The sequence below is a fragment of the Enhydra lutris genome, unplaced genomic scaffold (assembly GCF_002288905.1).
Source record: "Enhydra lutris kenyoni isolate GAN:26980312 unplaced genomic scaffold, ASM228890v2 scaffoldscaffold15, whole genome shotgun sequence".
In the NCBI taxonomy this organism is placed as follows: domain Eukaryota; kingdom Metazoa; phylum Chordata; class Mammalia; order Carnivora; family Mustelidae; genus Enhydra; species Enhydra lutris.
In genome coordinates, this window is record NW_019154099.1 from 5,948,021 (window position 1) to 5,974,326 (window position 26,306).

The following is a 26,306-nucleotide window of genomic DNA, read 5'->3' on the forward strand; positions in this document are numbered from 1 at the left end:
AGTCAGGTAAGCCCAGCTCCTGTCTGTTCAAGCGGGTCCCCATCCTCCAGCAGTGCTCTCCCCTCATCCTTTTACCACCCAGTCCTCATCTATTGCTTCTGGCCCATTTGTAGAGTCTCCGCCTGCACAAGCCTTTTCCTACAGCTCAAGCCATTCGATATTGAAGAGAGCACAGCCTGCTTAACTCCATGAACTGTCACACTGCAGAAACATATGGCTTCACATATGGCAGGGGCTGGTGAGCTCCCTGATGGCTAAAATAGCAATGTCAATGGCCACGTCTCCTCAAAACATCACACAGCATCCAGTATATTCTAATTGCTCCACAGGCAAATGCTAATTGTTAGAGACTTTGAGAGAAAATGGCTCTGAACCTACAATCAAAAGTGGGCACAGCAGAATCTGCCCTTATCATGGGATAGGGGAATAGTCATGGGAGTGGGGCCTTCTCCCTCTGTCTGCCATGAACATGGCGCCAGGAGAGGTCACCCACAAAGACGATGTTTGATCTTATTACCAATTCAGTCCCCGTGGAAACCCTCACCAGGGCCCTTAATTTCTTGTGTTAAAACAACAAACGAGGTGACCCCAGCACAATCTCTAATAGGTAGCATGGGTCAACAATTATTCATTTGTACTAGTGCTTTTCGCATGACGGGCTGAGATGAAAATTTGTCCTCTTCCTGGCAAGAGCTATAAATTAGTTTTATGCTACTGTTAAACCCAGAGGCAAAAAAGGGGAAGGGATTGGGAGTGGGGGAGGGGCAGCAAATAAGGCCTAACCACTTCCAGCAATGAAGCTACTTCTTGGACTGTGTAGACAAGGGGGAGGGGAGAGCCAAAGATGATGAAATTGGGCCAGTGAAAAACACTGATGCAGAGTCTCTGACACAAGACAATGAACTCTTCAAGGATCTGCACGGAATCTTATTTTTCTTTTTAGCCCTATATCTGGCAGATTTGCTGAATGAACAAACTAGTAAATGAGGGGACATATGCAGCAAATGGGTCGCTCTTAGCCAGATCCAAACAAAACCAGTTAGGTCACATCCCTACGAGTTTGTGAGTTCTCTAGGGCCAAATGGAGCCACTTAAAATGGTGGTGTTTATCAACATTTTTTACATGTATTGTTCCATAAGACATTAAGTGGAAAAAAAAACAGCTTATAAGAATTTGCATGTAGTGTTTAGTTATTGATGTTTAAAAGGCCTTGAAAAAAGGTCACACCAAAATGTTAATAGTGACATTTGTCAGGACGGTGGCATTCTGAGTTTTCTATTCTCTTCTTCATACTATGCAGAATTTTCTAAAATTTGTGTGATGAGAATACTTGCCCTTCTAATCAGAAAAAAAAAAAAGTTTTGTGTGCGTGTGTTATTTTTTTAAATCTACCATCCTCCCTTAGTTATCTGCTACAAAAAGAGAACAGTGGTGTAGATCATCTAGAAGATGGGAAAAATCACCCATGCTTGACTTTGAATCTGTTACATACATTTTTCCCCCAGAAGATTTATCTTCCTAATTATGCTTTGCTCTTTACTTAATATTAGGATTAGTTCTAAGTCCCTGAGCTCCCTTGCCAACTAATGAGCTGAACTATATGGCCGGAAAAGTCAGCTTGGAATAAAAAGAAATATGAGCTGCAGATAATCCACAGGCACTTAAGTGAGCGCTGGCTGCAGACACAGAGAGGGGTGGGATGCTCTGGGGGCTCAGCTCCCATGGTCGAAAGCCAGACTCCTGAGGCTCAAAACTGAGTTCCGCTACTATGAACCTCAAGGTCTTAGGAAAGCCCCTTAGCCTTTCTGTGCTCTCATTTCTTGTTTCTTCATTTGCAAACTGCTAGTGATGACAGTCTCCACCTCCCAGAGCCCAGAGGAGGATTAAATGAGAGGAGGCATGTAATGCATTTAGCATGGGCCCTCGGCAGGTGTCAGCTAGATCGACTGTGTGTTGGGCACACCCTGCCATGATCTGTGTCCATACGGTACCTCCTTCCGAATGAATTTCACTGTTTATAACACATTTTAACATATTCCTTGTATCCTCTAGGAAGGGAGGCAGATTTCATCATTCTCATTTTACAGTTACAAAAACGAAGGCCTGGAAAAGTGAAAAGAGTTGCTCTTGGTTTTGTAAGGAGTGGAAGGACGGAGACCACATCTCAATTCTCTGCAAGCTGGCTTTGCCCTGCCCTGCCATTGCCCATAATCTATGCCTCTCCTCCCTTTCTTAGCCAACACACGGAGATGTAGGTTTCATCAAGACATGGGAAGATGAGCCAGGCAATTACTGTTAAGTGCTTGGCCAAGATCAAATGCAATGCAAATGCCCAAGTCTAGTAATGCGGAGAAATTGAAGAGACTTCCGTTCATTCTGGCTCCTGGACATGAGGCTTATACGTTAGAAGGGCTAGGATTGAGGACTTGTCATTTCTGTGTTTTATGGAGGAAGGCTTCAGTGCCATTAGCAATTTATCTTTCTTCTGAAATATTCTCCAATATTGGTTTCATGGAAGAATTTTTTGGCAGTGGTGGAGTGGGGGAAAGCATGGGGAGGAAGATAACATCCTTCCAAACTCCCCTTCCTTTACAGGTAGTTCATAAAGAAATCAATAATTTTCCAGACCCTTAAAGTCCATCCTAGCTCCTTTGTCGCCTCCCATCCAACACTTCCTTCTTTCCTCTCTTACCTTCCCTCGCCTCCCATTAGATTCAGCATTAAGAGAAGAGAAAGTGAAAAAAGATGGGGCAACTTGCATTCAACCCTCTGAACGAAACTGGGCAGGATGCCGCCCCGACCATTCTCCTAGAAACCCCTCCCTGACCTCTGACCGCCTCTGCCACCCTCACCAGAAAACCCCGCTTTGTGACAATAGGGACCATATTTGCTTCGTCCGCCAGTTTGTGCCCTGCACCTAGTAACTGCTCAACATACATTTGTTAAATGAATGAATGAGTGGACAAATGAATGAATGATTTCACTATATAATAGCAGAACAGTGTGGAAATCATTGGATGCTATTGAGGAAAGTGCTGTTTGTTTATGTGGTACTACTGAAAACGGAGAGGAGGGGGCGCCTGGGGGTCAGTGGGTTTGGCTCAGGTCATGATCTCACGGTCCTGAGATTGAGCCCTGCGCTGGGCTCTGTGCTTGGCAGGGAGTCTGCCCCCCCCGCCCAACACACATACTCTCACTTGCATGCCCAGGCTCTCTCTCTTTGAAACACATAAATAAATCTTTAAAAAAAACACACACACACACACACAAACAAACAAACAAAAAACGAAAAACTACCAAGAGAAGGAAGCTGCTTCTAACTTCTGAACATGAAAATCCAATTAAACTAAATAGTAGGAAATTGCAGGCAGTCATAAAAATGAAGAATTTATTGGGGTGCGTGGGTGGCTCCGTGGGTTAAAGCCTCTGCCTTCGGCTCAGGTCATGATCACAGGGTCATGGGATTGAGCTCCGCATCGGGCTCTCTGCTCAGCGGGGAGCCTGCATCCCCCTCTCTCTCTGCCTGCCTCTCTGCCTACTTGTGATCTCTGTCAAATAAATAAATAAAATCTTTTAAAAAAAAATGAAGAATTTATTAATTAAAGCTAAGCTCTCTGAAAGAGTGAATTTCAATACTTGGAAAAGAATTCAGAAACTAAAGCAACTTGCCATTCTGTGCTTTAAAAAGTTCCCTCAGAGTTATGCTTCCCTCCTGCCCCTCCTGTGAAATCAAGTTTATGTTCCAAGTTCTGTCTCGCCATGGGGGCTCTGAGGACTGACAAATTACGGGGTGTCTTGTGGATCAGGCAGCCCTACTGCCTGTGTTACAGAGGTACTTTGGAACCTGCAAGGAGCGGGGGTTGTTAAAGAACCAGAAAGTGAAGAGGAATGTCTGAGATCTCTAAGAATCCTCTATCTGATGGCAAAACGGCTGTAAGGAGGCGGGAGGAGGACAAGCCTGTACAGCTCCACCTCCTCCTCCTCAGAGTGCAGTCCGTGACCCCGCAGCTCCGACGCTGAGAGGCTGGTGAGGAATACGGAGCCTCAGCCCCAGCCCAGCCCCGCTGACCCAGAGTCTGCTGTTGCCCCAGATGTCCGGGGCACTCATGGGCACACTGCCGTATTTGTGGCGCGCCTGGCTGACCCGCTTTCTGTCCAGCAGTAAGAGGAGTTTTGCAGCTTGTGATATACTACAGGGGACATTATAGGATTTACGCAAGTGCAAGGCACAAAACCAGGTGCTTTGGATTATTCTGAGCTTTACATAGGCCTTTCCTTCTAAACATTCCCCAGGGCATGGGGAAAAGCAGACGGATAGGAGGCCAGCCGAGCCCGGGGGTGATCCCAGAAGCCAGGCAGCAGGCGTGGAGGTGCAGGCTGCAGCAACCCTGGCCTGCAGATGGGGACCGGATCTGCTTCCCCTTGGGCCGGCCGGAGGGCCTGGAGTGCCAGTAGAAAGTGAGCGCCCTCCGCTGGGGCACGGGGGATATGTGACCAAAACAGGCCCGACACTGAAAGGTAGCCATGGTGAATTCTGGAAGGAAATGCACTTATGGGAACAATTTCAATTGCCTTGAAGTACATTGGGCTAATTATCTTAGCGGACGCTAATAAACGCTGTTCCTTAGAGACACACGGTGACTGTAATAACTCAAAGATGAATATTGGATGAATGAGTTATTAGGGACTGGCCAGACCGCTAACCTCCCAAGCCCAGGGGGGCAGCTCTTCTCCCTTCTGCCTTCCTAGGCCTTCCCCTGAAGCCTAAGATTTTTTATTAAATATGTGCCCAGCCACTGGGAGAGCTTTAGAGTCAATAAAACACCTGCCCCTACTTCGCTTATGGGGATTTACTTGGAGCCGGCCACTTCCCATGGTGGTACTGGTCCTCAGTCCTCGACTGGGGCCGGGGGGGCGGGGGGGGCCCACTGCAGAGAAGAAGGGAGCTTTTATTCAGCCAGGACTCAGCCCAAAGTTACAGTTAGCCTCCTCTAACCCGCTGACATGCACTGGTATTAGTTTCAGTCCTCAGCCGCTAATCTCATCTCAGAGAGTGACTGCCACCCCTAGAACCAATGAGCTGGCTACCCCACTCCACGCATGACTGGGAATTCCCTCCCTCTACTGCCTTTCCACCTGGTTCCAGGCCCCGCATCTCCCTGGGAGTGTCAGCCCACAGGACTTTTATGTACCCAGAGTTTGTCCCTGCTGTGACTCTCCTCCCCAAACTCCAGTCCCCTAGGTATTAGCATCACAGGCAACCAGATCTTTGCACAATGTGCCCATTTAATAGTGACCTAGAGACAATGGCCACATATGCCACTCCCCTTCTTTCCTTTGTTCATATAGAGCTGGCAGGAACATAGAGCATAACAATATCTCTATGGACTTACACATGTGTGTGTGTGTCCATAAAACCACTACCTAGATCAAGAGTTAAAATATGTCCAGCCCCCAAAGTGTCCCTCAAGTCCGTTCCCAGTCAATATGCCTCCCCCCACAAAGTCTCTTTCAGCATAGATCAGTTTCACAAGTTTTTGAACTTCATAAAAATAGAATTAGTAAGTATATACTCCTCTGTGTCTAGCTTTTCTTTATTCAACACATTTTTGAAGTTGAGCGCACTGCTGTGTGTAGGAGGGTTCATTCTCTGTTACAGCTGTGTAGCATTGCATTGTGGGAATTTACCACAATGCATCCATTTAAAGGACATTTCAGTGGTTTTTAAATTTGGAGCTATTACGAATTGATCCTTCTATAAATATTCATGTGTATGTTTTTTCCTCATAACGCTCATTTCTGTCAAGTGTTGAATATCGCCATTAAGGGTCTGAGGTTTTATTCTACTTGTAGGCTCACAAAGCAGCCGCCCCAGTTTCACAGATGCTGGTGGAAGACACAAGACTCTTGGGTCAGAGATGCAGGGCAGTTTCTTAGCCCCAGCAATAGAACCGCTAAGGTATTTGCCTTTTGGCTCAAGTTCCTTGAAACCCAATTCCCACAGGGTAGTGTAGAGAGGGCAGATGATGTCTGCACACACAGTAGGTTGCATTACAAAAGCTTAGAAACCCAAATCTCTTCTAATGTACAGTAAGCGTGCCTGCCCTTCACTCCAAAGGAAGATATGGTGTCTGTGTCCCAAGGCTATAAGCAAACCTGTCCTTTGCTCCAGAGAAACTCTCTCTCTATTCAAGGCTGTTCATTACAAAAACATCCTTGAAAACATGGTCTGGAATAAAGGACATTTGAGGGCCATGCTTGCAAGATGTGCAAAAAAGTGCAAGAGATCAATGAGATTTGCTTCCCAACAACAGTATGCCCAGGAGTGGAACTGCTAAGTCAAAGGGGCTGGCGAATATGTAGCTTCCATAGATACTGCCAAAAAAAAAGATTTCCCAAAGTGATTGTATCAATGTGCACTCCGAAGAGCAGTGTATGAGAGTTTCAGTCACTCCACCTCCTTACCCACATTTGGTATTGCTGATCTGTTTCATTTAAGTCATCCTGATGTGACCATACCTCCCATTTTTTTTTTTTTTGGTTGGTTTTTTTTTTTTTTCTGCTTCCACAAAGCAGGGCTGCTAACAAGTTATTGACAATGATGGTTCAAATCATTATGAAAACCAATGCTGTGGGCAGTGTAGATCAGAGGCTCTGGGGAAGCAGACAGACACACAGGGCAAACTTCTCTCAGGAAACATGCTTTAAAGGTATAGAAAGTACAAGGTAGTTCCTAAGCAGGGCAGCTGGTCTCAAGGGAAGGTACTACCTATGCAATGCTCTCCAGGCTCGCCACCATGGCTGAGGGACCTCAAAGAGGAAAAAGGGGTGTGCAGGTGGGGAACGTGGGAGGGCCAATGACCTGACCTGATAGAGGATTGCTTAAACTTTCTAGCCGCACCACTCTGGCCAAAATGCTGGGGAAGGATGCTGAAAATGAATGATGATGAAGGTGATAGTCATCACTTACTGAGTACTAACTATGTTCTGAGCCCTAAGCTAGGCTCTTTACCTATATTAAACCACTCTGTACACTGCATCCACTCTCCATTGGCCAGGGATGAGATGGAACCAGTCCATAAAAGCCTTTTGCTAGCGAAAACATTGGTCTTGAGTGAGACTTGTCAGGGAGCTTTAAGGGAGATTTGGAAAGGCTTTGGTGTTTTCATGATTTCATCTAATTCCAGTATGAGCCTAGAAATTATACTGGGTGAATTGCCTTAGCCTACTTCTCAATCAACTAGCTGGTCAACAAGAAAGACAACAGTAGTGAACACAACATTAATGGTAATAATATCTTCTTACTCTGGGCAAGGTACCACATGACGTGCTTTATATCTCATTCAGTCCTCGCTTCCACCCTATGATATAAAGTAATTCCCATTTTATAAAGAAACGAAAGCTTCAACAGGTTAATTAGTGAATCCACAGTCTCACAGTCTTTAGTAGCAAAGCCAGGATTCATTTCCAAGTTTGTGTGACTTCAAATAGGTTTTCTGTCTACTCTGTAGCCCTCTCGTTCCATCTACGCTTCATCGAACGACACGGTTTCTATTTTAAGGACAAGCTTATAGGAAGGCTTAATTTGCTGAAGAAAATTATTTGGGAATTTAGCTTGCTGTTGAAAGATGGTCTTTTGTGTGAAACGACCTTGTCCTCTGCTGTAGGTTTGGGCCTTTCTCGTGTTAGTATCGGGATGTGAGTTGATAACCATCCTGGATGGACTAGAGGCCACATCCGTGCCTGTGTGCAGACATGGCGTTTGCTGACAGTGAAGCCATCGCCAGTCTTAATCATCCAGGGAAGAGGCAAGTCCTCAGGCCGGAAACCAGGATCCTAACAGGGGGTCCAAGGGGTTTCTCTCAGAGCCTGGCCACGAAGGAGAAGGACAGTGTGCGACCATGAATTCATCAGTGTGGAAAACTTGGAGACTGGGAGCCAGGACGGACAGACTGTAAAGTCCTAGAGGACAGGCCTAATATTATATACAGTAAGCGAGTCCTGACCCTAAGCCCTGGTCCGCTTTGAAAGTGTAGTCAGAGTGAACTCAGGAATGCTTCTACTACATTCGATTCTGAATCAGCAAATAAAGAGTTCAAAGATACAGCCAGGATCAGAGACACCCATGAATGAACACCTCTTGGCATTGCCTCCCTGGGTCCCTAAAGATACTAGAAATTCCACAGTCCCAGCAGTCACAGGCTAGGTACCAAAGGCTACTCTAGGGGTTGGGGATGGGAAAGGTACAGAACTCTGGCAGAGAGGGCGGAATTTGTAGTTCCTGGTCATGATGTCTTAAAAAAACAAAAAACATGGATGGCATATGGCCTTAGAGCAGTCTGGCCGTCAGAATATCTCACCCAGGACACACCTCTGCCCCCTCACAGCTTTGAATTTTCCATTTGTAAATGTAGCCAATTGTAACCACCTGCGCACTCTCCAGGGTGATGGCATGGACTCCTCGCAGGGCTCCTAGCGCGCATGAGCACCCCCGCCACCCCAACCTGCGCTTGTCCACGCCGCCAGAAGTGGTGCTCCCAGCAGGCTAGGCACACCCCCCTCACGTCCCTCCCTCAGTCTTAGAGTCATCCAGTGGACATGCTCACGGCACCGGGGCTCCAATTCATTTATTTTTCACCTTTAAACTGCTCTCACGAGCACCAGGTTTCACTCACCAGTTGCAGATAGAAAAATCTGACGACACAAAAAGTTGCTTTTAAGAAAAAAGTCTTTCATCTAGAAGACTCGTAACACTCATTAGCAGGCTCAAAATCTCACAGATGAAAGGCAGAGTCCAAGAATCAATGAAGACTGGAGTAGCACTCCTCTGACTCTGTTTTTGGACCACAGCCCTCCCCTAACATTTGTAGGGTTCAAGGCAAAAATGCAAATGGAGGTCCACATCCTGACAAGTCCAGGTACTTACAAGTAAAAATCAAGGTAAGAGACTCTTCAAATATGTTCCACCCTCCCACTGTAATAATTGTGCCTTCATAGCGATCTGCGTGGCCACAGTCCCCAGCCAATGACCTGTCTCACTTTCTTCCTAATGAGGCTTAATCCTGCACTGTGAGAGGTCTCAGGCAAAGGCATGGGAGGCCCCACCGGCCACACATCCAAGGTCTGTGTATATCCCCCCAAAATAATCACCCATTGGCCACATCTCATGTTTAATGGTCCACCTTCTGGATGTTGGATCCCAGGAATAACTTAGCTATAGGAAGCTGACCTAGAGCTATTGGGTAGAGAATTCCAGGATTCCAGATATCTGGAGTGTGGGTTACAAGGCCCAGTTCAGAGGCTCTGGGTAGGCACAACCCATTAGTGTCTCATCTCATGAGCAGGGGTACAGCTGGAGGAGGGCCAATAAGCTTTGGCTGGACTGAAGTTACTTCCTGGTGACTACAAGCAGAAAATAACTAATAAGGAAGTATGGGTGCATTCAGCCTTTTGTTAAGTCAGCAGTCCCACCGAGGCATGGGAGGGGAAAGTGGGTCTAGATCTGTCTAGCAGATAGGCAGATTTCCTGGGTTGATCCAGCAGACTGTTCCTCCAAACAACTTGTAAAAAGCAATCTGCTGTCGATCAAAGGAATGCCTGAAGCTCAGAGTAATCTTCATAAAAAGTAAATGCAAATAAAGTACCTCTCTGACGTGAAGAGTATGTTCAACGCTTTCATTTTACTTCCTATGATGACAGCTAAGCACACCTCATTGCCCTCCTCCTAGCCAGAGCCCAGTGCACACTCTATGTCCCATCGCTGTCGGGTTCTGGGCGAGGCGCTCCCAGGAGACCTTTCTGACATGCACACAGCTGTGGACGCACATGGACACACACACTCACACTCACCCCAGCCATCTCTGTAGGACCTGAGAATAGAAAGTAGAGGACAAAGCCTCTACTTGAAAACAAACAGCTTTCCCATGGATAGGGTCCAGAACAGGGTTCCATTTATAAGTCATGCATGCATTCATTCACTCCAGCAACAAGAATTTATTGAGACTCTACTAGATGCCACACATGGCAAAGTGCCAGATTTGCCCATTGCTGGACTAGGTGTGGGGGAAACTAAATACAGCGCCTTGCCCTCTCAATGGCTTGCAACTGAGTTGAAGAGAGAAGGCCATGAGCTAGTGATTTTCAGTGTGAGATTCAGGAAGTCTTCACTGCTGCTTGAATTCACTGGGCGGGGAGAATGATGGCATCCATCTCACAGAGGCTGATGGGTCTCCCACAGACAGCACCTGTTGGGACTGTGGCTGACCCATGTAAAGGATATAAAGGACAAGGACCAGCACGATCCTCATATGTGAAGCTATCACTAAGGCACCGATGGGCATGACAAATATGTAGCCAGACCTGTTGCATGTCAGGTGCCCTGTTAGCAGCGAGGACATGTGAACAGTAAGTCCCCACCCTGAAGGCTCTCAAAAGGCAGGAAACTATTCAGCAGCAAATCACCGGACCCTGGGCAGCCAAAGGCCGGGATCTAGGAACTAAAAAATGTCCCTGAGAGCTCAAGGACTGAGTCATATCTTTTGTGTTCAAAATGTCACCCCCATAGCCCTTCCCAGCCCCTCACAGAGTGATACTGTACTGTATTTATACGATCATCAGGTTGGTCAAGAGGTTTTTGAAGTCATAGCAATGGTATCTGTGTAGACATCCATATGGACCCCTCTAGTTGCTCTCTGCCCTTGGACCTTGGTTTTAAACAGTTTTGTCCACCAAAATTGTCATGTTCCTCTCTTCTAACTGGTGAATGTCATACATATCCCAAGACCTGAGGCTTTTGTGCACTTGATAACTGATATCTCCTTGCTCAACTTAAAAATAATGTTGATCATCAGTCAAGAAACTGCGGGGCACCTGGGTGGCCCAGTGGGTTAAAGCCTCTGCCTGCGGCTCAGGTCATCCCGGAGTACTTCGATCGAGCCCTGCATCGGGCTCTCTGCTCAGCGGGGAGCCTGCTTCCCCCTCTCTCTCTGCCTGCCTCTCTGCCTACTTGTGATCTCTCTCTCTGTCAAATAAATAAATAAAATACAAAAAAAAAAAAAAAGAAAGAAAGAAACTGTGTATGCAGCGGTATAACAGAGGCAAGTAATTAGAACCTCTCAGAGACAGTCCTTGAGGCTTGGCAGCCAAATACAGGAGAATTTAGGGAATAAGCTTCCAGGCCCATCCCTAAAGTAAAGAATCCCTCTGAAGCATTTAAACCCCTCTTCATGGCTTGAAAACCACAAATTTCATCAAGGCGAGTCCATTTGTAGCATTTATTATTCTGATTAACTCACTACTAATTTTGCCAATGAAAACCTCTGCGAAATGTTAATTAGCAGCATCTGGTGTAGATCAGAAATATGGATACTAATTGAGGCAGTTGGAGTCATTATCTCTGGAGTGTGGCCTTCCTGATAAAATGCTGGATGATCCCCTCAAAGTGTGAATTCCTGATTAGGGAATTGACAGCCCCTAGAGTGCAGGTTAAAAAAGGTATACATTCATATCATATTCCCTCCTCTAAAGTACTTTAGAGAAGAATACAGACATTATCATGCTGTCCCTAGGAAGATCCCATCCATCTGTGGACCAAGTATAACTAAGTCTGGGGGAAACAGAGCATGACACACATTTGCTAATGAAGATGTCCCCACCCAGGTGACAAAAGCCCCACCATTGTTTTCTATCTCAGCTAAACTTTTTTTTTTTTTTAACAGTTTGGAAGGCATTCCAGAGTCCTCCTGTGTTTTGTGGGCACATGTACAGTTAGTCTAGGTTTTGAGGAAAAGAGGTGAAGAGCCAGGGCGTCCCAGGAAAATGGAATAGGCAACACTCAGCCTTCCACCTAGACCGTCCTTCCCGGAAACAATGAAAATTTGTAAGCACTACAGAGTGGGACCTGGGAGTAGTTATAATCATTCCCTCGTTTTAGCAGACCAGATTCTGGACTTGATTTGGGTCTTGATCTTATCCCCAAACTCTGATGCCTGCCTGGAAATGTTACGCCCTCCCCCATCTGCTCTTCCTGTGTGTGAGATGCACCTCTAGGGATAACCTCACTGCCTTTGCCCCTTCGCTAAGCACCAGAGACCCTGGTTAAGGCATTCTCACAAATGAGGGCATGAGCAAACACAGAGCAAACGCCTGTCATTTGAAACTGGGTACAAACCCTCCTTCAGCTGAAACGCCATAGCAAGCCTTGCTGCTCAGAGAGAGCAGATGCTAGGGAAAGGGTCACGCAAATTTCCAGGGGCAGCTTTCCTCTTTGGAGGCCAGGATTTGGAGGGATAGCCATTACCAACCATGGAAGTGTGGCTGATCAAATTAAGGCAGGCGTTTTTTAAATTCAATTACACCCTCAGTGGAAATGGCCTCACTAATGCTTGGGGAAAGAATTATACCCAGTCCATAAAGCCTAACACTTCTAAACCCAATTTTGTACATTATTCTAAAGGTTAATTCAAGATCTCTCTTCCAAACGGGAAGTTAAATACAGCCAATGGGAGGAAGGCGTCCGCTGACTGACTGAAGAGTTTATCAGTCTGTAAGAGTTCATTAGTTTTAATTAGTGTAATCACTAATGTTGCATTAACAGTTTAGTGAAGAAAAGTAATTACTCACACATCCACTGTATTAGATGGGAAGATTAGAATTCATTTTCCAAAACGATTAGCATTTTGCCAATTAAAAGAATCCTTTTCTCCCTGCCAGGAGCCCTGTGACCTCAGTCACCCCAGGATCATTTCAATGAAACATATTTTACATCAGAAAATGGAGCAGGACAAAGTGAAGAATTAAGGCAGTGTTTATTCTCAGAGCCTTCTGAGGGCACAGCAAGTGCCCGGGCTCGCTGAGTTTATAATGTCGTGCTCTATTTGCACAGTCATTCACTTCAGTCGCTTTGGATGACGCCCCCGGCTTTGTCTGCCTGCAGCAATTAAAAAATGAAAATAGGCTAGTGGAAGATGAGGCCAAAAGGAAGCAACAGAGAGTCCATGTGGAACAGCCATTGGTAAGGTCCTGTGCTTGGACAAGTGTGGGGTTTTGCCACCGGCCCCATCCTGAGCGCACAGGAGAGCTCTGAGGCATGAAGCTGTGTCTCCCAGGCCCCCCTAATGCCTTCCCCTGAGCACTGGTGCCATCTTGGTTTCTCACCTCTGCTCTCCAGCACTCGGGCCGCCTCTGCTCCATCTCTACCAGCCCCCATCTACCCATCCACTTGGGACTTGTCATCTCTGCTGATTGCCTCATCAGCAAACTTTTGACCTATTTTGTTAGGGCATCCACTCCACACCTTGCCCACCGTAAATGTCATTTCTCCCTGACTGGAACAACTACCTCCCCTACTTTGTACTCAGAGCCCCACCCCCACCCCCCGTGCCCTGTAGCTTTGCATTCCATATTACACAAACTCAGAGTGAGCTATTGAGGCAGGAATATGGGTCTTACTCCGTCAGGAATTCTCAGCCCCTTGTGCATATTAGGGGCTGCGTACATTTTTATCAAATGCCTAAATGAATTGTAGGCACGCAACCATCTCCCCCCTCTATCAGCCTCATCAAATTTCAGCCCAGGAGGCCCAGCCTGGTCAGATCAGCAAATACCACAGAGGAGGGAACAGAGACATTTGCGTACAGGTGGGCATTCCCTCTTCACCTGTGCGTCTCACCCAGCACCCTTTTCAAAGGGAGCCGGTCCTTGTTGAGTGCATCTCTGGGCTCCCTTCTGGTAGGTCTCTGATTGGCTTTGGCCAATGGGAGGTGCTGGCAGGAGTTTGGAGGGAGGGAAGAAAGGGACACCAGGGTCTTTCTTCCCTACCCTCTCCCTACTCTGAGTTCATGTGTCTGATATTAGCTGTACAGAGCAGGATACAGGAAATGGAAAACGGATGAGGAGAAGGGCTTATAGAGAATAATGAGATCAGAGACCCGTTTCTGAGAGAGGAATTTTCGGGTGGTCTGTTGTCATGGGTCGGTGTTGTGACAGGAGACCTCAGGGCAAGCTGATGCTGGGGTCTCTGAGCCCTTATGTTGGCCTGTGCTCAGCCCAGAGTGCTCCCCAAGTATAAGGATCAGTGGACCAGGGCAGACAGAGGCAGGCACGGACCAAGGCAGAAGGCCACCAGAGTAATCACCCCAAATCACATCTAAATGGAAATGCCATCTTGATGTAATCCTTGATGTCCTTATTAAAGCTGTGTCACAGGCATTATTTCATTTGATCCCCAAACCACCCTTGGAGAGAAATATTTTGTTGATAGGGAAACTGACTTAATCGGGCCTGCTGGACAAGTAAACAGCAAAAGAGACCAAAGTCGGCTGACATCCAGCCTGTGATCTTTCCAGTCTGTGATCTGTGTCACCTTTGACTGATATGGGCTATATTCCTGGCTGCTCCCCTTATGAGCCCTGTGACTTTGGGCAAGTGATTTAACCTCTGTGTTTCTTCATTGGTAAGACAAATGTAGTATGTTTCTCTAGTGATTGTTGTAAAAACAAAGTGAGAAAGAGGAGCTTTTTAGAGGCTGGAAGAGGGGACAGAGCTTGGGGCTTTCCCTGGGAGGCTGAGACCAGGCCCCCTTGAGCCTAGCTGCTAGGCCTGAGTCTGCTAGAAGGATCTGGGCAGGGGCTGGCCCCTGGCTGACAGAGTATGTCAGCCCTGGGCTTTGTACAACCCCAAGGGATGGGAGGAACTCCTCCTCACCCACAGATTAAATGGTACATGCCACCAGCAGGTAGGTAGGAACTAAGACAGATTTAATTTTATTTTTTTAAAGGAAATTAAAAATTAAATGAAACAATTATTTTAAAAAACACCAATTTTTTGTTGCCTAATTCTTAGTAGTGGCTATATCATAGTTAGTTCCCTTCCTATATTTAACCCTAAAGGTAAGTCAGATTCATCACTAGCAGGATTCTAGAACACAGTCTCGTCCTCCATGGCCCTGGTAGGCATGCAGGATGGGTGACAGCAGGCTGCCCATTAGCTTCTGTCCAGAAACTGGGAGAGGACTCCTGAAAGGGCCCCAGGAGCTCCCAGTCCAGGTCTACTGCATTCCCTGGGGCAGAGCATGGAAGCAGAGCTGGAGCTAACCACTCCAGGAGCAGAGCTAGCTTGACCCCCACCTACCTCCAGATCACCTTGGCCCCACGGGGAGCAGGCTGGTGCACCATGTGGGTGTGTGACTGCCATGGACGGGGGGAGCCCCTGACGCCCTAAAGAAAGAGAAGCTAGCCAGGCCTCCACCATCAGCCATGCCTGGAGCACAGGCAGCTATAAAACCGAGCAGACCTTCACCCTCACCCTCTACATGCTGGAGAGAGAAGGAAATGAGGGGAGGAGGCAGGGGCCCAAAGGTACCTATCGTCCTTCTGAAAAGTGCATGGAGCGCTAGAGCAGAAGGGAACCGGGGCTGGAGGCAGGGATAACCACAGGGAGGGGAAGCAGGGACAGAGCTGCTGTGTGCCGAGTCAGGAGGTGTGCAAATGGACACCAGTCTTTCACTTATGAGCCTTGGGACCTTGGGACTGTTACTACGGGAACGTGTTTCTTCAGCTGAAATCTATGAATCGTAGTCCTCCCGTCACAGGGAGGACCCTCACAAAAATCACAGTTAATGATATGCACCCTAATGTCTGTGCCCCCCACAGCCAGAAACGTGGTTTGTTTTGCTCACAGCTGTACCCCTAGCACCCTCTGGTCTGGCCATAGAAGGTATTCCATAAATGTCTACCGATGCCCAATCAGAAGGAGCCCTCTCAGCTCCTCATGTTTTTGAGGGCATTCGTGGACACACCGCCATGAGGAGCAGGTCAGGAGAGTCTGAGGGTGGAGGGCTCCTTGCGTTGAGCCCCCAGGAAGCTGCTCTGGGGCTGTGAGCTTGAAACAGGGCAGAATGTGGTGGTGAGGTGAAGTCCTAGGAATCAGAGTGAGGCTCCCTCCCTGGGAACGGCAGCCCTGTTGCACCTAATCAGCACCCCACCTCAGGGCCTGGGAGAAGGGCACCCAAGACAGCACAGCCCCTGGCCGCATGGGAAGGACAAACGGGCACTTACCAAAATTTTGTTCTAAAAATAATAACAATGATGGGGCGCCTGGGTGGCTCAGTGGGTTAAAGCCTCTGCCTTCAGTTCAGGTCATGATCCCAGGGTCCTGGGATGGAGCCCCTGAATCAGGCTCCCTGCTCAGTGGGGAGCCTGCTTCCTCCTTGCTCTCTGCCTGCCTCTCTGCTTACTTGTGATCTCTGTCTGTCAAATAAATAAATAAAATCTTTTAAAAAATGTAAAAAATAAAAATAATAACAATGACAAGAAAGGGAGGCAGAAATTCCCCTGACCTCGAATGCCTGTGCAAAAATATTAACAGTATCTAAAACGAAAAAAAAAATTTTTTTTTGCTTTTTTTTATTGTTGTTCTTTATGACTAGTGACCATCATAATGTATGTTGAGGGGGACATTGCCTATTTGTTTCCATATCTTGTTAAAGAATCACCAAGACATAAATATTGTATTTTCTTGGACTGAATATTCAGAATCGCAGCCACCCAGGGCACCTACCTCAATTTTTTTTTCAATGTACTATTATATTTGGAAAATCTCTTTTTTTCAGGAGGACTCTTCTATAGGAGCTTCTATTTTTTTCTAATTGGAAAAAAAAATCTAGATTCTATACCAAAATGAAATATCATGGAGAAGACTTTACAATGTCTCAGCATCTAAATCTGGAAAAACACTCAAAACAATTAATTGTGTCTCATAAAAGCACTTGTCAAATCAGATAATCACGAGTGTTGGCAAGGACGTAGAGAAACTGGAGTCCTCTTACATGGCTGACAAGAACATGAAATGGTGCCATCGCTTTGGAAACCACTCTGGCAGTCCCCTCCTTTTTTAATAAATAAAGCTTTCTCTGGGCACCTGGGGGGCTCAGTTGACTAAGCATCGGACTCTTGATCTCTACTCAGGTCATGATCTCAGGGTTGTGAGACTGAGCCCCAGGTTAGCCTCTACATTCAGCACGGAGGGAGCTTGAGATTCACTTTCTCCCTCTCCCTTTGCCCTCCCCTTTCTATAGAAGGAAGGAAGGGAGGGGGGGAGGAAAGAAGGGTGGTAAGGAAGGAAGGATGGGGGGAGGAAGGAAAGAAGGAAGGAAGGGAGGAGGAGGGAGGGAGGGAAGGAGGGAGGGTGAGAGGGAGGAAAAGCAAGCAAGCTTTTTCTACCTGCCCTGGGACGTCTGTTTTTAACCCTTGGCGTACCTGGGGAGGCTCGGCGATGCCAAGAGACTGGCCTCAGCCGCTAACCCTCTGCTCTGTCTCTCACAGTATGTGTCCAGCCGCCGTGCCATCGCTCAGAGCGCGCCAGAGCAAGGCAGCTTCCCCCCCCACCACCTCACCCACCACCACCGCCATCACCGTCCCCACCATCACCTCCGCCACCACGCTCGCCCGCACCACCTCCACCACCAGGAGGCAGGGCTGCACGCTGCCCAGGTGACGCCCTGCATGTGCCCCCTGTTCTCCTGCCAGTGGGAAGGCCATCTGGAGGTGGTGGTGCCCCATCTACGGCAGATGCACAGGGTCGACATCCTCCAGGGAGCAGAGATCGTCTTCCTGGCCACGGACATGCACCTGCCCGCACCAGCCGACTGGATCATCATGCACTCCTGCCTGGGCCACCACTTTCTGCTGGTGCTTAGGAAGCAGGAGAGGCACGCAGGGCACCCCCAGTTCTTTGCCACCATGATGCTGATCGGGACCCCCACCCAGGCCGACTGCTTCACCTATCGCCTGGAGCTCAACAGAAACCATCGGCGTCTGAAATGGGAGGCCACCCCCCGGTCTGTTCTCGAGTGCGTGGACTCAGTGATCACTGACGGGGATTGCCTTGTCCTCAACACCTCGCTTGCCCAGCTCTTCACCGACAACGGCAGCCTGGCCATCGGGATCGCCATCACGGCTGCGGAGGTCTGCCCGTCAGAAGCTGAGACGTGAAGCCGGGGGCCACTGGACGTTTGGGCACAGCCACCTGCCCCCAGACGCTCTACCTGTGTCCCTGGGAATCTCCGGAGGCTGGGACCCCAGGCTTCTTTTTATTCTTCTCCCTACTTCCCGCCTTCCTTCCTTTCTTTTTTTGTCTCAGGTACTTTGTGGTATTTAGTATTTGTCCGCCGTGGGCATTAGAGTAGGTAAACAGCCTGTGATTCACGATCTTGGTGCGAGGCTCGTCCTGATTTGTCCATATAGCTTCACAGAGCATTTGTAACCCGATGCGGTCAGAATGGTGAGTTCCCGCACCCCCAGTGCCCTTCTCCACTGCTTCCCACATAAGCAAAAGCCACTGAGACCACGAAGCAGACTGTTGGGGTTGAGAGGAGGTTTAGCGTCTGAATCCTTTCTTCCTTCTCTCTTCGTCTACTTCCAACCGAGCTACCTCTGAGATGTGAGGACAGCAGGTTGGGGAAGGCGACCTGGCCAGCTCAGAGTTATGTTTCAGACCAGCCAGACACAACTCTGACACCTTCCCAGGAACCTTAAGGTCAGAGCTAAGCTGCCTGGATGTGAGGAGACGGGATCTCCTCTGAAGGCCAGGGCACCGGGCTGCCGGGGTCATCCCATCATGAGGTTGCCAGGGGGACCTCTGTTGGCGGGCTGCCAGGGGCTTGCCATCAGCCTGGGCTGTCCTTCCCTGCACTGGGTCAAAGCCCTCATGTTTATGGTGCTCTCCTAAAAACATCTTTGCCCTCTGTTGAGCAAGTAGGAGAAAAGAACAGGCAAGATGTAGGGGAAGAGAAGCCGCTGAGAAAAAAGATAAATTAATCTCCCACCTCTGGGAGGGCGTTCTTTCCTCGGAGAGTTTTATTATCAAATTGTAAAATCCATCAATCCTTTCACTGGGGTGGAACTCTTCTGTAACATGCGAAGAAACCCACTTTACTCTTGATATCCCGTAAAGCAGAATCATAACTCGGCATCAGACCCAAGGAATTGGGAGGGTGTGCCAGGACCTCTGACCTCTGGAGGTCAGAGGTGACTCATACACCTGGGGCAGGGGAGAGGAGGTCCTCTTTCTTTTTCTTACAGCATACAAACATTGTCACTGGTCAGCTATTGCCAGCTCCCTGTTGCAGTGAGAATGGAAAGGTGACAAAAATCCATCTTGCCTCTACATAGACTGCTTCCTCTGGTTTGCTTGTCAGAACAATTCAACACCTTCTTGTAGAAGTTTCTCTCGTATATTTGAAGAGAGTAAGCATGTTTAAATGGACTTTGTCTCTCCTGTTCAAAGGTGAACACCGTTCAGCCTTCCCGGTATACCCTCTTCTCCCTCCTAATGTTTGTGTTTTCTTTGGCTACGCTTTGGTCGCTGAAGAGCCTGGCACCAAACCCCATACAACACTCAGCAGAATTGAGTGAGCCTTCTGCCACGCAGATGTGGCTCTCAGGCCCGTTCCCTCACCCCGGCTATCTGGGCTGCGTCTGGGCAGCCCTCCAAGTGAGTACTTAGTTTCAGGCAACTTGCCCTGGTTCGCCATCAGCAGTCTTTTCCCCACTAAAAATAATTGATCCCGAAACACAACACCCTTCCCCCCGATATTAGATCATCCTCCAGTCACCTCTGCTGCCAATCCACACCCCAAGCACCAGAAGGGTGGTGCCAGTCAGTAGAAGATTCCCTAAACCAGCCCCTTCTAGTCACACAGCAATCGCTGAGACCAAATTGTGGGGCCAGACTTTGGTCAGGTTAGAGCCCTGAGGGGGCCCATAAACATCGTATCACTGACTGAGGCAAACTTCAGGTCATGGTCCCAAGGAAAGGGTTGGAGTCTGCTCACTCTGTCAGAACATCCTACCAGGGCACCAGCTCTGCCCTTGAACCACACAGACGCCCGGGAACAAGTTGAGGCTGGCTGGACAGCACAGGAGAGACGGGCTCACTTAGTTCCTTCCTTTATCCACAGGCCCTTCCCCAAAACCTCAGATCTCCTTGCCTGTAAGTCATACTTCCAAGAAGCCACAGCTCCTCCCCTGGTTCCTGATACTCAGCTACTCTGAAACATTTCTGTAGCATCACAGGTGCCCCAGACAAACCAACAGACAAAACCTCAATGAGAATATAATTACAGTCCACAGGGCCTTAGAATTCCTGTAGACATCACCTATGCCTTCTTCTTGTGCTGTTACCTGAGCCAAACTGGGAATAACTTCAGGTTATTATTGCACAGAAGACTGGATTATGAATGGGGGACCCCAGACAGGAACTTGTATTTTGGGTACTTAGGAATGTCTAGAATAAAGGGTAGGAATGTTTCCTTTTCATCCATCTATGGTGCTCCCCAGAAGGCCTCCCTCTTCGTAGTCACACGTGAGGAATTAAAGAAAAAAGAGCAAACCAAAAACAATGACGAGAGAAGAGAAAACAGCACCAACAGCGTGCTGTGGTGAGCTTTACCGCTACAAATGGCTCCCACATTCCAGTCTCGGGTTAAGTAAATCCTTGACGACATCCTCAGTTTACTAGAAAAAAATAGAGATTCAGAGACACGAAATGACCTTCCCAAGGTCACACACCAAGTGGTTAGGGCCACGATTAGAACCCGACCAAATGACTACAAATTTGGTGTTCTTGGAAAAGGAAGACTGACCCCAAATATTCAGCAGTGTTCCCTCCCACCTCCTCAGTGGACTAATGGTCCCAAGGGTCAACCCGGTCTTTGTTCTGGGATATCTGAGGGATCAGGGAGAGAGAGAGAGAGACTGGAATGCATTTGCTCTTAAAGGCAGCTCAGCTGGAAGAACTGGTCAACCTAGAAGCAGAGGGTGGGGTGGTGGGAGCGGGAACTGGATGTGGAGTCTTCCATGTCCTCCGGCTCCAGGATCCTCATTCTTAGATTTCCCAGAGTCTGGAGTCTATTGGTGAAGAGCTCTGGGATCTCATGACCTCATTCATACCCAGGTGCTGACTTAATGACTCACCCTCTGAGGGGTATATGGATTTTAAAAGTAGGCCTAGGACGAGAGCCCCACTTAGAGCGAGAGAGGAGTCACCAGTGCTTAAACTCCAGGCATCTGTGAGAATGATTCTTTTCAGGGGGTGTGGACAGTCCTCCTTGGAGGCTGTGTCTACATAAACAGTCGTTGCTGAGATGGAGGTCGGCCTGTACAAAGAAGGTTGTCTTGAACAGTCTTGGCATGAACCTGCATCTGAAATAGATCCCATCACTCTCCGTGGCTACTTTGGACATTTTAGAAATGGGCCAGATTAATAATAGTAACAGTACTCGTGGCTCCCATTTATTGAAAGTTTAATGTGTAACACAGTAGGTTGAATGCTTTGAATATATTATTCTCATTTCATCCCCATAACAACCTTATGAAACAGGTACTTTTATTGTACCAGTGAGAAATTTGAGCTGAGAGAGTCTGGACCTTGTTTAAGGTCACACCGCCAGCAAAGAGTAGAGCTGGGTCTGGAACCCACATGTCTAACCCCGCAGTCCCAGGCTCCTGACCGATACCACCTTGCGCTATTTCTATGAATTCGTGGACCCTGAATGGCATAGAGGCCTTTTGGGGCTAACTGTGCCCTTTTGTTTCTCCTGTTTCCCCACTCTTCTCCCAGCCCAAGACCAGGCTGCTGGGCTAGAGCTGGTTTTTATACCAGTTGTCAAACATTTTAGGAATTCTACAAGCTAAGCACAGCCATCACTAAAAATTAAGTTATATAAATGTACAATTAGTTATAATGAAAACAAAGGTAACAACTATTCAAAACTCTTCACTTCCTAATTGTCTCACTACTCCCTTATTTTCTGTGCTCTTGAGACTACTTACATTTACCATAACTGTATGGCAAACATACCGCACAGTGATGCCCCACAGACTCCATATTGGATGATGTCACAGCAAAAGCTTAAAACTGGCTGTGGTGGTAGTGTTTACACTCCTGGAAGTAGGCAAACGTGATAAGCCAGGGCTTTTCCTCTTTGGAGAACTAGCTGTTAAATGTTTACCAAGACATCTCTTTTACAGAGTGTGGAGGACAGAGGACTTTGGGAGGAGAAGTAAAATTCTGTTGGCCACACTGACAGGAACACAGATTACAGCCAAGCTAGTGGAACAGCAAATTATGGGGAAATCACAGTCTGTTCTGTGGAAAGGAGTGTGGGGCCTCTAGGCAGCTTCAAGGGTATTCCTTGCCCTACCCCGTACCCAGCTCGATTGCTGTTAGTGCAAGAAGTTCTATCTGATGACTTTCATGCAAAAGTCACAGCTCCACAAAACCAACGTATTGGCCATCCCAGTCCAGAAAGTAAAATCAAGTTCTACAGGAGTGGATGATACTGTTACTTGTTCTTACAGGTCAACTCTCTTATCTCTACATGTAGACCAAAACCCCATCTAAAGAAATATTTCACTTTGGAAAGAAGAAAAGAAAAAGAAAGAAATATTTAACTTGGAAATTAGTGATTGGAAGTATCCCACATCTGGAAAGGGCACCATGAACAGTGGTGTCAAGCATCACAGAAAATGTGTTACCACTGAAGTAGGACCCTTACACCGCACAAAGCTGAGGGACAGAAAAGGTAATGAGTCAAGGGACATCATGTAAAGAACAGAGCCCAGTACCTCATTTTCCTACTCTGGCTCCTTCACTCCACTGCAACCCAACAAAGGATCCTGTTCACAATCTATAGCTAAGTCTCACCAATACTCTTTCTAAATGAAGGGCATGGTTCCCACTAGGGTAAAAGTCACGGGAAACTCTGGGCTGTGTTTGGAAGTAGGCAGAATCTCAAGGTCAACAGCAAAATCAGTTACTCTGACCCCAGTGGTTTCACTGTGAGGGATGGAAGGAGTGAGGCTTGCTGAAGCTTCCACTTAGATCTCATTTCTGGTGGAAGGAGAAGGGACTGTGGACTGGACATCACAAAACTACGCTTTGATTGAAAGTTTAGCTACAAATGACATCGAAAATAGCGTCTCCCAGTAGATTGTTAGACCTTCAAATTATTTGTTCTGAAAATTTCCTTCAAGAACTAGTGAGTTCTCTGTTGGGCTAACCTGGGGAATGGCCACCCAAGAAAAACCTCACCGAAAAGAGATCCAAGAGATCTATTGTAGATAAGCATTGATCCTTTTCCCCCAAATCAGGCTATCACGTGGGTTACCTACATGAGTTAGAGTTTGTCTTTTCCAGTATTGTATGAAAATATTTTACCTTGAGTACTGTAAACACCCCACCTTTTTTTTTAACCTTTTTTTAGGGTATTGACATAGAAAGAGAAAGGAAATTGAGAATCATTTTATTTACCCTGAATTGATGTATATATACTTTTCTAGGCTTTCTTATGATGTTAAAGACAGCAAGAAGCAAACGTAGAATGCTACTTTACCTCTATTCTGTCTCCCATGAAGAGTGTTATTAAAGTGCAATTGATATTGTTTTCCTGAACACTTTGGAGTTGTTTTTTGGTGGTGGTAGTGGTTTTTTTTTGTTTGTTTGTTTGTTTGTTTATCGTCTCCCTACAGGCTACTGTACAACGTGCGGGAATAGAAATGAAATGCTACAAGGGAAAGCAATTATCAGAAATTCGCCAGCTGCCATATTTGACTTATGTTTCATTATCTTCCTCCCCTTTTCATTTTTGCCTCTATTTTAAAGTCGTAATTGGATGTAAGGAAGAGAGTGCTATAGAGGTGAATAAAAGCCTTGGCAACTCTAGCTCAGTGCATGGTTCAGCCCCAGGGGGACCAAAGCCGCTCTCACTGTATTGCAAAGAAAGGGAGAGGTGTTTGCTCCCCTTCCCTTCTCTTCCTTCCTTCCTTCCTGGACCTCTTATCTCGGCTTTCCCCTCCTTCTGCCTGACAACAGTGTCCCTGAAATTTACTTCTGGGCCTATCAGATCAGTTGTCAAGGGAGCCTTCATGGTTTAATTCTTTAATTTCAGGCCACTGTTAGTTACTCGCAAGATCGGGATTGAGCGAGAGTGCTAATCCTATTGCCTGTCAATTCACGTTAACCTCTATCTTCTTCCCTACCTCCTTATTCCCAGAACCTGTTTCCCGCTCTCACAAAGCCTTACAGACATGGCCTTGAATTGATCTGAGTGATCACACAACAACATGGCTGGCATGAATATTCATGAGCCAGGTGACTTCTCAGGCCGTGGCCTCTCTTGGGACGATTCTGCATCCCGTGCTGTTCCAGGTAGCTGCCCCTTCCCTCCAAAGACCTTCAAATACATGCACGAAGGTTGTTCAGTGCTAGAAGGAGACTCCACTGAAAGGAGGGAGAAGCTGACCTGCCTGAGTGTGACCAGAGAAGGAAGCCCTGCCCCGGCCCCACTCTGGGATCTGGGGTTTTCATTCCCAGACTTTAGCATGCTTAAGAAATATCAGAGCTTAATTTGGGGGCCCCAGAGCCAAAGATCTCTGATTAAAGAGGTCCAGAGTGAGACCCAGGATTCTGATTTTTAACACTCTCTTCTCTGGAATTTTGCTAAGGGTCCGGCTGACCATTAAATTCTCAGATCCAGAGCTGAGCTCGCTGGCGACAAAACCACAGAAAACCAAGGAGATGATAAAGCTTCCCGAGGAAAAGAGCTGGTCCTTCCATAAGAGTGAGGAAGGCAAGAAAAGAGGTGATGGGGAAGTGGCCAACATTTCATTCTGGTGGAGAAACAGTAACCACTTAAATAGAGATCAGAAAGGATCTAAGAAGGGAATTCAGTAGGGGTTCCCTATAACCAAATAGTAGAAGGGACTATTCTTGCATCATTCAGGGATGGACACGGAGGGCTGTGGGGACCGACATGGAGGGCCGAGGGACCGAGGAGCAGGAGAAGTGTCTGTGTGGGCAGGATGCCAGAGCTCATCAGCCACGACCTGTGACCCAGGGCTAGCTGAGGGAGGCCAGCCCAGGACAATTCCCAGTACCGAGTGTCACCCAGCAACCACCCCTGCAGCCTGGCACCCACGAGAAAGGACTGTGTAAATCTTCCCAGGAGCACAGAAGGGGCTCATCTCTAAGTCCCTGCCAAGTTGGAATGATAATTTATATTTAAATCTCTGCCCCCAGCGCTGACAGGGAGTTACCTAGCAAATCCCCAGCGAGGCATTTATTTATCCTGCAAATCTCGCCAGGATGCCTGAGCAGGGTCACCGTCTCAAGGCCCTCCTTGGGGAATGTAGAATTATCAGCACACTTTCTGAGGCAGCTCAGACCTAAGCTCCATGTAAGCCCTGCCTACAGGGTGAGAGAAAAGGAAATCACTGAACTGCTTTCTTATTAGCCTGGAGGAAGACAAGATATCCTCTGCACCCCCTCTGCAAGAGGGCCAATGGGAAACACATCTATTAAGGATCCAAACCGGGGGCATGGATTACCAACCATGTGGGAGGCAACTATCTCTTCCATTCTCTCCTCCTCCTGGGCTCCGGGTCCACTTTCTTTAATACACAGGAGATAGACATTTTTTAATTTTTTACACTGGACCTAACAGACAATTCTGAGAATTACAGATATTAAAAAAAAAAAAAAAAAAATAGAACAGAGACGCCTGTGTGGCTCAGTTGGTAAAGCGTCTGCCTTTGGCTCAGGTCATGATCCCAGGGTCCTGGGATCGAGTCCCACATCAGGATCCCTGCTCAGTGTGGAGCCTGCTTCTCCCTCTGCCCGTGACTCCCCCCCAACCTGCTTGTGATCTTCCTCTAACAAACCAATAAGTAAAATATTTAAAAATAATGAAACACTCAAACAGGAAATCAAGCACCCCCAAAACATCAAAATGCTTCTAGATCCTTCAAAAGGCAAACTCAGTTTGCCACCTCATGGTCCTGCTTTCAGGATACAATGACAGAAGGTCTAGACTGCTGGGCAAAACTCAAGGAAATTCCCCTCAAAGGCTCGAGCTTTCCCTAAACACCCAGCTTTGCTTCTATAGACAAGGAGAATTGGAAAAACCCTTATCGTGGGGCAGATTTAGAGTAGGAGTCACGCCTGGAGGAGGAGGCTCAGTTGCAGAATGGGCCCCAGTGGGGAGACAGCAGTGAACAGGGCTGTGTGACAAAGCAGAGGACACCCAGTTAAATTTGAGTTTCAGATAAACAGCAACAAAAAAAAATTTAGTATATCTTTTGCAATACCTACAATACATAATATACATACTTATACTAAAAAAGTATTCATTATTTATCTGAAATGTGAATTTAACTGGGTGTCCTGTATTTTTATTTGCTAAATCTGGCAAACCTAGGAGGGAAAGAGTCCATAAAGGACCTTCATTTTACTGAGAGTACAGGTTACT

General features: G+C 47.3%; 1 protein-coding gene across 1 annotated transcript in view; it reads left to right on the top strand.

Annotated features, from left to right (window-relative positions):
- The window catches only part of LOC111147152 (siah E3 ubiquitin protein ligase family member 3), a 66,269-nt gene extending 48,258 nt beyond the window's left edge, over nt 1–18,011 (top strand). Inside the window, exon 2 of the mRNA XM_022503054.1 lies at nt 17,323–18,011. Within this exon, the coding sequence (XP_022358762.1) occupies nt 17,323–17,991 (669 nt within the window). The 3' untranslated portion in view covers nt 17,992–18,011. The remainder of the gene's footprint in view (nt 1–17,322) is intronic.
- The last annotated feature ends 8,295 nt before the right edge of the window (nt 18,012–26,306 follow it).